We start from the raw sequence: 16,031 nt of genomic DNA, 5'->3' as shown, positions 1-16,031 counted from the left end.
TACGTTAACATCATATGCTCTGGTCTTCAAAGTAAATACAAAGAGGCTTCAAGAGTTTGTGGGACAATCTTAGTTTTCCACAAACTTTTTGAAGCCCCATCCTACAATGAGACCACTATGTACCACCTTTACCAATATGAATTTCAGTTGATCAAAACATATATCTCAAACATTACTCTTGTTAGTGTGGTACATCCCATATCAGACAATGTTCTGTTATGATCCATAGAGTTTTTATTGTATCACTTTTAGAAGCAGATAGCTTGGCTTTGCCTTTTAATATGTTTTAATTTGGAAGCTCCTTGCATCAAAGGGGATGGCTATAGTGTTTGAATAACCAGTGGCATAGCTTCTGGTATAGTAGCAACAGGCAAGCCACCAGTGTAGTGAACTGGAGGTAGGTGGCATAGCAAATAGAGATAAGGGAATATGTTTTTCTAGAAATCCAAGAAAAATCTTTCTTTTGAAATTTGTACACCAAATCTACTCTTAATGATATGTCATGGAATAAATCAACTTCTGAAATTGTAACAGTATTAGGTCATCTGAAAATCTCAAACTTTCTCTGAAGCAAAATAAATTTCAGAGGCAGAGAAGTTTTTGTTTGTTTGTTTGTTTTTTGTCCAGCTGTGAATTTTTCAGCTCACATCTAACATGACATTTTTCTCTGCCTTTGGAAACATTGAAATCTATTAAGTGCTTGCCATTTTATGTTTAAAAGAGAGTGTCTCCCTATCTTTTAATAAGATATTTATATTCTTTCTATGAACTTGTATATAATCTGCATCGTCTTCTGACACCAATTTTTTCTTCTATTAGAGTATAAGCCCCCTAGGAGGCAAGTCTCGTGGACTTTACAGTAGTTCACAGAATGCCTTGAAAGCTGAAAGGCCCAATATTGTTGAATAGATAAACTAAATTTAGTTTTTGGTATGTCTGTGTAGTTGTTGGGCAAATGATTAAGTGTTTATCACTGGCTAACGTAGCATTTTGCATTTCCAATCGATAATAAAAATATCTAATGCTGAGCCTGGAATAAATAGTTCTCACCATTGTCACTAGATTCCCACACTCCAGTGGTTTCTTAGAAGTTATTTTGTGGTTAAGTATCTGTTTGATTCATGTGAAAATGGAATTGCGTTTGAAGATATATTGATTCTTTTGTGCCAACATTTTAGCTGGAAAAAGCAAAGCACTTGCTGCACTGTGCCGAACCTTTGATAAACAAAATCTAATGAGGTTAGTGAGTATCCTTGACATTTTATTTTTGACCCAGTGGAGGTCACAACTGAAAGGTCAAAAAGATGACTTTGCACAGCAAATAAACAATGCAATTATTTTGCAAAAAAACTTAAATATTGATGTCTATCGCCTCTTATCTCTAAAAGGGTGTGTTTCTCGTGCTTTCTTTTGGCATCCCAACCAAGCTTCCCTTTCTTAAATTTTGGAGCCTGAGTGTGCCTACAGGTGTAGAATGGTTCTCGTTTCTCAGGGATGGATATGGAAGCAGCTATGAACGGAAATTGACATGATGACAGTGGATTTGTTTGGTGGGTGTGTGTGTGTGTGCGCGCGCGCGCGCGCGCGCGCGCGTTCCCTTAAAAATACAAAGACTTTTATCATTTGAATTCTACATTTAATTCTTAAATTTAATTCATAAACCCACTCTGCATTTGTTGAGGAGTGATGATTTGGTGAAATTTGGTACTTTTATTTTATTTGATACTTTTATTTGTTTTCTTTATTCAGTCACTTCCCCTGTCTCCGGAAGTTTTCTTTATTATATATATTCATTTCTATCACATGTTTTAACAATAGAGTCAAACTGAAAACATCAACCATTTGAGAACAAACAGGCAACTTTTACACAAGGATAAAGTTCTGCAGGGTAAGTGTGCTAGTCCAGCTTCACGAGAGAAACAAATCCAGAGACACTCACATATGTGTGGGTGAGAGCTTTATATCAAACAAAGAGCCATTGTATACTGAGAAAACATCTCAGCCCAGTCCAGATCAAGTCCATAAATTCGATATTAACCCATATGCCCAATCCTAGTCCATAAATTCCTCTTCAGACTTAATGTTGCCACTCGTAATGATGCGAATGTAGGAAAATCCCAGGCCGGTGGGTGAAAACTCATGTGGATCCAATGACAGTGGAAGCATCTCAGGGCTGTCTCCACACGTATCCACACATGACTCGCTCGGGACTCAGCTTAGCTCCACACGGCTTGTCCACAGAAAGAAGAAGACAACAGAGAGAGTGTGTGTCTGTCTCCTCATCAGAAAGGTGAAGCAGAGAGTGCATGGCCTACATGCATGGAGAAAGAAAGTTCCCAGAAACCCATTAGAAAGTCGCACTCATTAGCAGTCATCATCATGCTGTGACCTGATTGGCAGGCTAACTTCCTCTATGCATCAGGTTGATATGAAACCATGTAATGCCCACAGTAAGCAAAGAAGGAAGAGTGGAAATAGGAAACAGGGTGGAATGGGACACGTGATGTTACGTTGACGGGTCGCAGTGGATGTGATGAAACAGAACGTGTATGAAGAGTTGACAATTAAACTAATGATCTGCTGTCACAATCTTTATCCAATTCACAAGAAGTTAAAAAAGAGAAAGAGAGAAAATATCAAAGTGGTTTTGGAAAGAAGAGAGGAGTGAAACGTATGCGCTCTTGCCTAGAAGTACAAGAGGAATTCCTGTGGTGCAGTGGGTGAAATGTTGGGCTGCAAGCCAAAAGGTTGGTGGTTCAAATTCAGCAGCTACTCCATGGAAAACGGGAAGCTGTCAGGTGCCATCAGGTTGTCCAGTCTCAGAAAGGCTAGGGAGCTGTTCTATTAGGAGTCTGAATTGACTTAATGGGGATGGGCTTTTGCTTTAATGTTATATATGGTATATAACACTACAAAACATAGGATTGAACCGTTAAAGGTATTCATGCTAAATTAAATTAAATGAAAGGTTAATGAAATATCACAATTAATTAAAACAATGGACTTGACTAAAGAGACAAACCTGAAATTCCAACAGCCATTTAAAAAAGCACTTCACGTATTTGTCTAATTAACATATCTGTAAAGCAAAATATGACAACATTTCAATGTATCCCTTATAAAAACTCATGTGAAATAGACTCTCTAATCTACAGTTTCTTTTATTATAGATGAACTCACAAATTCATCAGAAACTAGACTGTCTTTAGAAGACCTCTTCAGGAAAGACTTTCTGCTTCACGACCCAGAAGCACGGTGGATCAATGGTATGGATATGATTTTTAGAGATTGTACTGATTTTGAATTTTGCCTAAGTTAAATGAAACTAGTGGTGTTTGTGGATAATATTTTAATTGTGGTTATATTTCAAAGGTAATTATAAATAAATGTCATTGTATATCTGAGAGAAACCAGTTCCGAAGATAGTTTATCTGTAAGACTTACCCTGTAACCATTAAGCTAACTGCTTTCTATGTGCTTTTTCTGCATGGTCATTAATTGTGTGATCTTAAGGAGGTGGTCGATTTAGATCAATATCATTTACCGAGATAATCGGATAATTCTTGGTGTGGTGTCTGGAATTTAGATGGTGGATCTACCTACCTATTTATCCAACCTGCATACCTATCATGCATCTTTGTGCTTCAGATTTGGCAATGTATTTAGGGATATTTTTTTCTCACTTTATGGCTTTCCTTTTTCACTGAAGTGTTACAAACTGGAAAGCCTATTACAAAGTTAAAATTATATGTGAATATGTTGCATATTGGCTTGTTCTGGTCTCACAAAAAGATACCTCCGAGATTCCCTGAAGTCAATGTTTGGTTTTATTATTTTTACAGCTGGCATTTGTAATACAATGGACAACCAACCAACCAACTCCTCAGTGACTTTGTAGATTTTAGTGCAGCAGTAAGAAAGGATGCTAGCGTTTCATTTCTAGACTCTTCTGCTTTTCTGACCATCATTGGTTTGGCCAGTTAATAATCTTTGCCCTTCTATTCATCTGAATGTAATATTTTCCCCTCTTTACAATAGATAGAGTAGATTGCTTTTGATATATAAAAGAAGTTTTACCTTTTTATCTAATACAGACCATCTCATTTATAGGCCACTCTTCTCTAATATTTTAATTAAGTATGCTAGTGCCTAAAAATTAAACTTAATTTATGGAAAGCATAAAAAGAATAAGCAATTTAATTCGCGAAGATAGGGACCAAATCACACTTGTTTATAAAACAATGATGTAGTTATCTCAGCAGGCACCCAAGATGTCAGTCTCTAATAAGCAAATGGATATATTTAATGGAAATCTTGTGTCATTATTTTATAAACTTTAGTTTGAGTTGAAATTGATCAGGGCAGTAGTGTCCATCATCGCTAAAGTGTTACGTATACTATGTGAGAGAGCACTTTTAATATTTGCATATTTTCATCTTCACAATTCATAAATTTTGATTTGCCACAATTCTGTCTTTTTAGTATGGTTATTTCAGATGTATATTATAACTGTGGAAGGCTAATAAGAGGTATAACTTTACAAAAAATATCAAATTACAAAAAGTGATTTTTTTCAAAGCGAAAATTGTTTTCTATATAAAAAAAAAACCTTCTCACCTTGCAAGTACTCTCCATTACACTTAATGTATTTGTCAAATCTGAGAGCCCATTCTTGGAAACAGTTTTCAGACTCATCTGTGTGGATGACTGACAGTACCCCTAGTTTTTCCCTTCACCTCTTCCCCTCTCAAATTGCTGCACTTTCATGTCCTTCTTCACTCGTGGAAAGAAAATTTCACAGCCTCACACTGTTCTCTTAAATCACCCATCCAAAAAATAAAACAGGAGGTTTGAGGGAAACTGCTTTCAATAAAAATTCAGTGTGTCCAGAGAGAACCTTCCCCAGGCAACGCCACTGGGTGCACTAACTCAGAGCGAGGTGTGTTATGCTTACCAAGTTGGAAAATTTTGTGCTATGAAAGCTCTGCCCAGTGGAGCTGTTTCCCTGTGTTTTTTATTTTGGTGGGGGAGGGAGATCCCCTCATATAGCCCCTCCACAAATCAATGTCCCAATGTACTATTATAACTTTGAAAGAGGAGAAGTTACCGGATTTTTTTTAATTTGGTAAGTTTATGAGGAAATAGATTTGAAATGTTAAATATTAAATGTTAGATCTTCTCACATATTTGCCGTGAATGGCTAAATTGTGGAAATTGCGTAGTGTTTGACTTTAAAATCAAGAAAAATAAAAAAACACAGCTACTCTTAAGTTAGCTTGGACTCTGAAGAATTGTGGATGATTGACGCTTTGATGTTGAGACTTTAATATTTAAATCATGAACTACATGCTACAATAAGCCACATTTCAATATCCAGTGTAAAATTCTCCTCTTGACGTCAAAGGATACCAATGAATATATTTGGAGCAAGTCAGTTCAATGAATATTTTGGTAAATGCTTTCCCAATCAATGGTCGATTTGGTCCGGAGAAGCCATTCTGGGACAAAGTGACAATGTTAATATTGTATAAAGTCTAGGTAATGAATAGAATCGACACTATTTTTTAAGAACTTTGACAAAGAACATATTTTGTAGCAAGAACAAAAATCTAAAATCCTCAGAAGCATCTTGTATCAATACTACTGAAGACAGTGGTTCTGTCGATATGCAAGGATAGGTAAAAGTATGATTTCCACATTCCAACCTTGTTGGAACATGTCGCTGCAAGCAGTAGGTGACTGCAGACAAGTTCTCCCAGTAAAATACTTGTCTTAGATGCACCAGGAAGCCTCCAAAAAAAGATGCAATACAATAGTGGTTCCTGTGGGGATCTGCCAGACCTGTTAAATTCAAAGCCGCTGTTCCTTCAGACTTCCTTTTGTTCCCCCCACTCAGAGGAGATTTTAGAGGAACACAACGAAGGAGATTTCAGAGGAGGTCTAGAGGGTGCCAAGACTGCTGTTCTGTGGTGGGATAAGTTGTAGATTGCAGACTTCTTCCAGAAAGGTGTGGAGAGCTGAAAGTACTACCTTCAGAAGTGTGAAGATCTTGGTGGATGCTATGCTGAAGAGCAGCCACTTCACATTCTGATAGCTTTTTGGTTTTTTTTTTAAAGTAAAGGTTTCTATGATTTTGTAGCAATACAGCCTGACTTATATCCTGTATAATGACTGCTTTTCAAATAAAGGAACGGGCTTGTGTTCATTCTGTAATCTGTCCCAGGTTTCCTTGCTGGCAATTTTATTTATCCTAGTTGCGTATTCCTCAGATAGCTAGGAAAGACAGTTCAAACTATATGAATCGAATATGTGAACTTGGCCTTATTATTGAAGGTTCCATATAAATGTAAAACCTTGTTTAACTCTTGAGATGCCTCACCCAGGTTCCTTTGTGATGTAGTGACTCAAGGAATTCTAAGCTAAACTCATTAGGAAACTTCATTTAATCCATGGAGGTCACCAGGAAAACACTTTGTGCATTGCTAGTCAAGGGGAAGGAGGGAGTCTAGATCATCTGACATATGCAGGTAATCAGTGAAGTACTGCCATTTATTAGGCCGGTTTTCAAACACTGTATCTGAGAATGTTACTGCAGCCTTGGGTGGGTGCTCATGTGCATGGTTAGCTTAATAAGGGCTTTACCACAAATCTGTTCATAACCTTGAGCTCTCTGTTTATGGAAGCAACCTTTCCCTACTTATGTCACCTTGAAACCTGGCAGTCAATTTCCTTTAAAGCATTCGTTTCCCCACATACAATGGGTGATTATTGGTTCTCAAAGCAAAAGCAAACACGGAGTGCTGCCTACAGTAAAACTGTGCATGTTTTGTAGGTTAGCACAAGCAGCATATGGGGCTCAAATCATAAACTTGAGGCTTCCCAGGAAACTTACTCAAAGGCACCACTGATAAATGGTGGAATTTGCGTTAATCCTATGTTTAAATATAAATCTTACCTTCTCCATTTTTAATATATGGCACATATGTACCAAGTGCCCTTTGAACAATCTTATTATTATATATACTTGAATATAAGTTGACCCAAATGTCAGCCAGCTGAGGCACCTAATTTTACCACAAAAACTGCATTAAGAATGTGCTGAAAAACTCAGCGTATACACGAGTATATATGGAACTAATTACTTTCTTCTAGAATATAATATTCATGTTTTAATATCACCAGATATATTCCTGCAACTGAGGTGCAGAGTAATGAACAAAATATTGTACATGAAAATCTATGCAGAGGAATGAACAAAACGTTGTACATGAAAATCTATTTGCATGCTCATCATAAAACAATGAAACAACAACTGCTTCACAACACAGTCTAGAGTAAATGCCATCACATTGGCTAGATTATGTAAGAGAAAGTATTTCCAGATAGCTGGATTTTTTTACCTGTTCCTTCTTCTTTTTAAAAAAAAACTATTTCTATTTGTTTCTAGTTTTATTCAGTAAATAGCTATGCATATGTGAATTTTATACATAATAGGAAAGAAAAATTTTTCTCCCTTAAGGTGCAGTAATTAATTTGATGTTACGCTTTTAGCCATAGATCTCGTCATTCCCTCCAACCAATTACTTGGGACCATGCTGATGGCATGGTTCCTCTTTTCCTGATAGGTCTGAATAAAAGAAGGCGGGGAAAAATGCTGATAAGGTTATGCCATTTTATGAGATGTGAGTGTTAACAGGGTTAATTGTAATTGTAAAAAAGTGTAACTCTAATATGGCTCATCAATTCTGCCATCTCGTTGGGTATATAATTTGGCATCAAAGTAGCAGGCAAGGGGAGACCGACTACCCTCTGGAAAGAGGAACAAGAAGTAGAGTACATCCTTTGGACCTGGAGACCCCTGAACACTGAACCTCCTGGATCCAGGAGACAGAGAGCTGAGAGGGGATGAGCAGCAGAGTGATGGACACAGCGAAACCAAGAGCCAGGATGTTGTTAGGCACCACCAATAATGTTCCCACTCACAATGACCCTGTGCCCAACAGAATGAAGCTGCCCAGTTCTGCCCCATCCTCGCAACGATTCCTGTGCGTCAGCCACTTGTTGCAGCGACATTTTCCATCCATCTCCTTGCAAGTTTGCCTCTCTGTTCCTGCCCCTCTCCTTTACGGAGCACTATGTCCTCTAGGGACTGTTCTGTACTCACAGTCTGCCCACACTCTGTAAGACGAGCCTTCACAATCTTTGCTTCCAAGGAACACTCTGGTCGAACTTCTTCCAAGACAGGTCAGTTTGTCCTTTCAGGTAGTCCATGGTGCTTTCCATAGTCTTCTCTAGCTTTGTAAAGTGGTTTCTTCACTCTCAGAGTAGGGTGCCTGAGCGTCTGGGGAGTTCGGTCTGCTGACCCATGGAGCTATATAGGCTTGTGGAGTGGAGTACCCTATTATGCATTTATTGGCAGCACCAAAGGAGCTGTGCCTGAGCAGGGCAAACATTTGCCTGAGCAGGACAAAGGCCAGGATTGAGAGGCCGAGGACCCTCTCATGTCTCTGGAGAGAGCTGAGAAGAGATTCTCCTGACTGGAATGGCTGTATCTTGAACATTTCTTAACCTGTGCTGTAACCCGCTAACTTCTCTAATAAAAACTCATTTAGATGGAGTTATTTATTCTTTCTTGTTAAGATGTTGTAGTATGCTATCGATTTTGGAGATTAGCCCTTTATCTGATATATTATTAATGAATATTTTCCCCAATCTTTGGATGCTCTGTTGACTCCTTCGTTTTTGCAATGCATAAAAGTCATATAGTTAGTTCTTTGTTTTGTCTTCTATAGTGTGGATGGAGCCTTGATGGTGTAGTGGTTACAGGTTGGGTTGTGATCCAAAAGGTCAGAAGTTCGAAACCACCAGCTGCTATGAGGGAGATAAACAGAGTTTTCTCCTCCTCTAGACAGTTAAAGTCTCAGAAATCCACAGGCAGAAGTTCAACCCTATCTTATAGGTTCACTCTGAGTCCGTATGGACTTGATGGCTGTGAGTTTGTTTTTTTAATAGTGGGAATATTTTTCATTATGTTCGGTAGTGTCTTTATGCCTAGTATTATGGTCCTTAAGTTTGGCCCTATTTTTTCACTGATTGTCTTAATTATTGTATGGGCTTTGAACCATCTTGAGTTCATGATTGTACATGGTGTTAGGTATGAGTCCTGCTTCCTTCTTCTGCAGGTGAAGGACCAGTTTTTCCAACATCATTTGTTGAAACAGCTGTCTCTTCTATTTAATGTGTTTTAGTCCTTTATCAAAGATTAGGTGTTGATAGGTACTTGATTGTATCTGTGATTTCTCAATTCTAATCCATTGGTCTTTATATCTATTGTTGTACCCAAACAGGCTCTTTTGATTATGATGGATTATAATAGACTTTGTAATTTTCCTTGTATAAATCGTTTGTTTCTCTAATAAGAGTTATTCCTAAATATTTTATCTTCTGTGTAGATATTGTAAATGGCATTATTCTTTTGATAATCTTTTCAGCAGCAGCGTCTTTAATATACAAGAATCCAACTGGTTTCTGTATGTTGATCTTATGAGCTGCTATGCTGCAAGCATTTTTAATTAGTTTGAGCATTTTTTTTAATTCACTCTTTTGGGTTTTCTATAAGTAGTATCATGTCATTTACAAATAAAGACATTTTTATTTCTTCTGTGTGTATGTGGACACAGTTAAGATGTTTTTGGTGTCTTATGGCTTTCTTTAAAATTTCCAGGAGTATATTAAGTTAAAATGGTGACAAAGCACAACCTTTCCTAGTTCCTGTTCAAAGAGGAAATGTTTTAATTTCTCTCCATTGAGTGAGATGCAGGATTTTGGTTTCACTTTTATTATGTTGAGAAATGTCCCTTCTATATCTCTTTTATTGATTGTTTTTAATCTGGAATGGAATTTGAAGTTTATCAAATTATTTTTCTGCTCTAATATAATCATATGGTTCTCCTTTATTGTATTTATGTGGTGAATTACATTGATTGTTATTTCTAATATTAAACCCTCCTTGCATGTTTGATATGGATCCTACTTGATCATGACCTATTATTTATTTATTTGTTTATTTTTGGCTGCCTTGTTGAACTCTGTTCACTAAGATTTTATTGAAGCTCTTGACATCTATATTAATTAGATATATTGGTCTGTAGTTTTGAATTCTGATGATCTCTTTGCCTGGTTGAGGTATAAGAGTTATAGTTGTTTCGTAAACTGAGTATAATAATATATTGTCCTTTTGTACATTGTGGAATAGTTTGTATAAACTGGCATGAAGTCTTCTCTGAATATTTAATAGAATTAAATATCTGGTCCTGGACTTTTGGATAATGAGAGGGATTTTTGGCTTGATCCATTTCTTTTCCTGTTATAGATTTGTTGAGATTTTCTACATCATTGTGTGGTAAGATAGGTCAATAATGCACTTCTAGAAATTTGTCAATTACTTCTAGATTTTCAAATTTGTAGGAGTACAATTTTTCATGATATGGTGTAATTTTTAATGTATTTTTCTGTTGTGATATCATAAATTTCATTTATTATTCATAATTTTTCTCATTATTTTCCTTTGTAAAGTTAGCCCTTGGTTTACCAATTTGTTATCTTTTCAAAGAACCAATTTCTGGTCTTATTGATTATTTATATATTTTTTTTCTGCCATAATCATTGTTAGTTTTTTTCTTCTTCTATCTCATGATTTGTTTTGCAAGACAAGTATATTTTTCATGCTCAATCACTGAGGAAAAACTATGCCTGTAGAACTAAGACATGTCCACAAAAACAAAGAAAATATGAACATAGCAAATAAAAGTTTACCTTAAGTAATTATTGGACAACCTTGAAGACAGGTTGTTTGAACCCAAATCCAATGATGCCCAAGACCACGATGTTGGGAAAGCGGCCATCTGTTTCTTCTCATCCTAGGGTATTTCGGATTTAAGCCCAAAGGAGTAATTTAGTTCCTTTAATGTGGAACAGATATTTTCAAGGTCAAGTCTGGATCAGTAGGAGGGTTTCCAAATCAAATCCTTCTTTTATGGCCTATGTAGAATGATGTGCATATCACAAAGCTCAAATCTAAAGTCCAGGTAGTCTGCAGAATTAGATCTGGGTTGTCAAACAGAAAAAAAATTCAATTAAAAAAAAAAAAAGCATGATTAGCATTGAACTCCAAGGAGGATTTTCTTTTGGGAGTCTGTACAAGTAACGTTAGCATTTTCTCCAGGCTCATGTTGTCCCTCCCTATTTTACCCACTATCTGAAGTATAATCACTGTCTCAAAAACAGATCTATTTTCTTCACACCTGCAGGTCCTAAATTTCCACTGAAGTTTTCTTCCAGTCCCTACTAAAAGCAACAACAACAACAACAACAAAACCCTGACCCAAAATTAGGTGTGGCCTCCTCTGTAGAAGTAATTTTTGAGGTCTTATCCATTGTTTTGATCTCTTTACCTACCAGTTATCTCCAGTAATCACTTATCAATTAATGCTTTCTCAAGCTTGGCTAAAATCTGATAATATGATTTTCCAAAAATTATTAAAGGCTCTTTTTTCAAATAGAATAACCTCCAGACTCTGGATTCAAATTCTTTCATAAGCAAACCTCCCACTTTTTCGTGTGTTAATACCGCATAGCAGATTTTAGGCTATCAGAATTACTTGATATTTCCCACAAATCTCAAAAGTTTTCCTTTTTCTGTGCCTTGCACACTTTATTTTCTCTAACTCATTCTTTAACTAGAAGCCTAGAATCTATCCCTCTTCCATTCCAGGTATAATGCCAATAATGCATCCCCTTTGTAGCCAGCTACAAGTAACATCACCTTTCTTTAAACTCTACTAGTTTATTTTTTATTGTCTAATATAAATTCAACCACCTGCATTTCAAGAACATTTCAATAATAGATTTGAATCATTGAATACTAATGACAAAATATTTGATGGCCTGTGGGATGGTGTCAAGAATACCATACATATGAAGAAAGCAAAAAGTCATTAAAAAGACAAGAAAGAAAGAAAAGATCAAAGTAGATGTCAAGAGAGACCCTGAAACTTGCTTTTGATCATAGAGCGAAGCTTCTCTCCAAAGCATCTTTAAGTGGACAGACAACAAGTGCAAATGTTATAGTTAATCTCTGAACATGAAATAATGTGTGCCACTCAAGAATTAGTACTCAATAAATAGTTTAATGTGACAAGCTAGTATGTTTTCCTTGATAGATAAACATGGGCCCACTCATTCCACAATCAAGTTAGGAATTAAGTCATTTTTTCCCCTGACTCACTCAGACCTGTCTATTCCAATATCAGAATGTGAAAATCCCTGCACTTTTTTTCTGTCAGGAATGAATGATACTGGGTGAAGCTTTATGTTGTATCTTAATTTTATTGAACTTATGGTAGAGCCAATTCTAACACTAATATTAAATATTTAAATGGTGTGACAGTGTGATATATTGAAATAAGAAAGTCAGTAATACTAGATAAAACAGAGCCTTTTAGCAAGTTAGTAAAAATGTTGGAGACTCACATTTAAATTTGAGATTGTGAAAAAGAAATAAGCTAAAATATTTTTTTAAAGTATCTGAAGCTTGTGGATTCTCAAATGATAAAGGTTCACATAGCTGCTTTGAAAGACTCTCTGGATACTTTTCTGTCATTACCCTCTAGAGTTTTGTCCTGAATAATGATATCTGAGTGACTGAATATGCAATAAAAAATCACTGTTTAAACCTTTGTAAAAGTAAAACAAACTAGGGTAAATATCAATAAATGGGGGAATGAATAATGAGATTAGACTCATAATTGGGAGTCAAAAATCAATCTCTTTTTAGAATTTCTCATGATTGTGTTAGTTTGTTGTGTTTGCTTTTATTTTACTCTGATAGAATTTTTGCCTATATACTTAATTTAGTTGAGTTACAGAAGCTACTTATTAAATTCTTATCCAACAGGGGATTGCTTATAAGTACTATAGTACCATATCTCTTCATTCAGCCTATATTCATCCCTCAGTCAAAATTGTAGCTCCACTCTTCTCCTTAATATTATTTTTCAGAAATCTTTTTGCTCAAATTATTTGTTGTTTGTTCTCAATCAGATTCCATGGTATATATTTCTCTTTATTAACAATGTATAAAGACAAATGTTGAGTCATATGCTAAATATGCAAATTATTTTATTTCTATTTAATGTGATCTTCTGCCACCTTTAAAATGAATGATATTGTTACATATTCAGAATAAAATATGTGAAATAATGAAATATAGAGTTGCATGCATAATTTATTCAAAATTGCATCATGTGTGTATCAGAGACACCTGTATATATGAAGAAAACAAACCAAAATTCAATATAAAAAATAATGAAATAATTTCTGACAGTGTTAGGATGAGTTCCTATTTTATTTTCTTCTTTTGCCTTCCATTGTTTGGGGTCTGTTTTTCCAAAATGCACGAAACATGTTATTACCTTCACAGGGAATAATTGAAATTCTCATTAAGATGTAAATACTTTCAGTTAGCCAAAGCTTTATTTTGTTATTTTCTACTCAGTGACTTATTTATTCATTTAGACTCCCTGGGTAGCGCAAATGATTAACATGCTCAGACACTAACCAGAAGCCTGGAAGTTCAAGTTCACAGAGAGTTGTAATTACAGAAAGTCCTGGTGACCGACTCTCCCCCCCAAACCCCAACCAGACAGCTCTCGAAGCCCCTATAGAATACAACTGTACTCTAGCACACATGAAATACCCATGAGTTAGAGTGGACTTTACAGCAACTGGTTTGGTACAGGGAAACTGCTTAGGCATGAAGGTTAGAATGAGGCAGACTAGATTGTGGTGGGAGGAGTTTCAACAAGTAAAAACTTGAAAGAGGAAATTAAAAGCACCGCCTCATTTACAGTAGGCCCCCAAATAATATCTTTCTTCAGATTGTGAGATAAAATAGGCCCCCAAATAATATCTTTCTTCAGATTGTGAGAGAATCTACTCCTTTTTCTTAAAAATACCAAAGGGAGACCAGCACAGAGGAGAACCTAGGGTAATGACCCCAGAAGAACGAGCATGGCCTCCAGGTAGGCTGGACCACTGAACGATGGGGTCTGGATTCTTGGGAGACATTTCCCTCCCCTTTTCCCAGGAAAATGAGGCAGATGATTATTCTCTTTACATCATTCTTTTTTGCTTCATAAGACGATTGAAATGATGACATTCCAGCCTCGTTCCTGATTGATTCCTCAGATCATTGAAAATTAGTTGAAGCGCATCATTCCTTTTCATCGTGGCTGACCCCATTCCTTTGGAGCAATGCCTGTCAAAGGGTCTTACCCTCAAATATGGATCGCTTCCTGCTAAAATTAGAAGTATGTACAGTCGTACACAGTTAAACACATGCACTTTTCTTTAAATCCCCAGGAATTTAAAAAAGTATTACTGTATATTTAGTATATGTTGCTTTTTACCAATGTTTAAATTAAATATTTGATTTAATGTAAATAAAATTAAATGAACAAAATTTGAATTAAATATTTAAATTAAATTTAAAAAATCTCAACTATTTTAAATTTAATATTATCTATATTAAAATCTCAACTATGTAAACTCTCAAACAAAATGAAACCTTGACTACAAAACATATAGTATGGTAACTTTAAATACTATTTGCCAATGTTCAAACTTTTGCTTGAAATTTAAATGTACCGTTACACTTGCATATAAACTGAGTTTTTTCAGCACATTATTAATGCAGTTTTATGGTAAAATTAGGTGCCTCGGCTGATATTTGGGTTAGCTTATACTCGAGTAGATATGGTAAGTATTTCATTTGCAGAAGATGTCTTGGAGATTCCTGCTTGTCCTAAAATGACAATTTATGGTAAAGCTCATGTTAGAGTAGGAAAAAATGATGACCATAAAATCCAGTATTAACTTTATAGGAAGCAAACTATGAGGGGTACCCAAAAAAACCTGGAATCCCCCTACCCCCCAAAGCTATGTATTTATGTTTTTTTTTACAGAACAACCTTATCACCTTCAAAATACTCTCTATTACACTTAATACATTGGTCAAATCTGTGACTCCATTGTTGGAAACACTTTTCAAACTCATGTTTGGATGGTTGACAGCCCCTCCCTAGTCTTTTTCTTCCCCTCTTCTACATGATCAAATAGCTGTCCTTTCATGTCCCTGTTCATTTGCAGAAACAAAAAGAAGTCACAAAGAGAGAGTTCAGGTAAATAAGGTGTGTGGGGCAAGAGAGGCATGCTGTTTTTTTGCCAAAAACTGGCACACTGAATGGTTGTGTAAGCAGGTGCATTGGCATCTTGACAAAACCCATCTGCCACAAATCAGGCCTGTTTTTGTTTGTTTTTTAATAATCATTTTATTAGGGGCTCATACAACTCATCACAATCTGTACATACGTCATCTGTGTCCAGCACTTTAGTACATATGTTGACTTCATCATTCTTACGACACCCACTTTCCACTTGAGCCCCTGGTGTCAGCTCATTTTCCACCCTCCCTCTCCACTCCCCACTCCCCACGAACCCCCAACAATTTATAATTTATTATTATTTTATCATATCTTACCCCATCCCATGTCTCTCTCACCCACTTCTCCACTGTCTGTTCCCCAGGGAGAAGGCCACATGTAGACCTTGTCCTCTGTTCCCCCTTTCTCCCTCTCCTTCCCTCCACCCTCCCGCTATCGCCACTCTCTCCACTGGTCCTGGGGGGTTCATCTATCCTGGGTTCACCATATTTCCAGTTCCTATCTGTGCCAGTGCACCTCCTCCAGTCCAGCCGGATATGTAAGGTAGAATTGGGATCCTGGTAGTGAGGTGGAGGAAGCATTTAAGAATCAGAGGAAAATTGCATATTTTATCGTTACTACACTGCACTCTGATTTGCCCCTCACCTCCCCGCAGTCCTGCAGGGGGATGTCCAATTTCCCCTGGATGGGCCCTGGGTCCCCACTCTGCACTTCCCCTCATTCACAACGTTATGATTTTTTTTTTTTTTT

General features: G+C 36.5%; 1 protein-coding gene across 1 annotated transcript in view; it reads left to right on the top strand.

The window, feature by feature from the left end:
* Window positions 1–16,031, top strand: part of DPP10 (dipeptidyl peptidase like 10) — a 549,923-nt gene that overhangs the window by 36,402 nt on the left and 497,490 nt on the right. The window contains exon 2 of the mRNA XM_004711893.3: window positions 3,171–3,266. Within this exon, the coding sequence (XP_004711950.2) occupies window positions 3,171–3,266 (96 nt within the window). The remainder of the gene's footprint in view (window positions 1–3,170; window positions 3,267–16,031) is intronic.

This window comes from Echinops telfairi, unplaced genomic scaffold, assembly GCF_000313985.2.
Source record: "Echinops telfairi isolate 266 unplaced genomic scaffold, ASM31398v2 ScPeMD7_15;HRSCAF=58, whole genome shotgun sequence".
Taxonomy (NCBI): Eukaryota; Metazoa; Chordata; class Mammalia; order Afrosoricida; family Tenrecidae; genus Echinops; species Echinops telfairi.
This window is presented reverse-complemented; position numbering and strand designations above follow the sequence as displayed.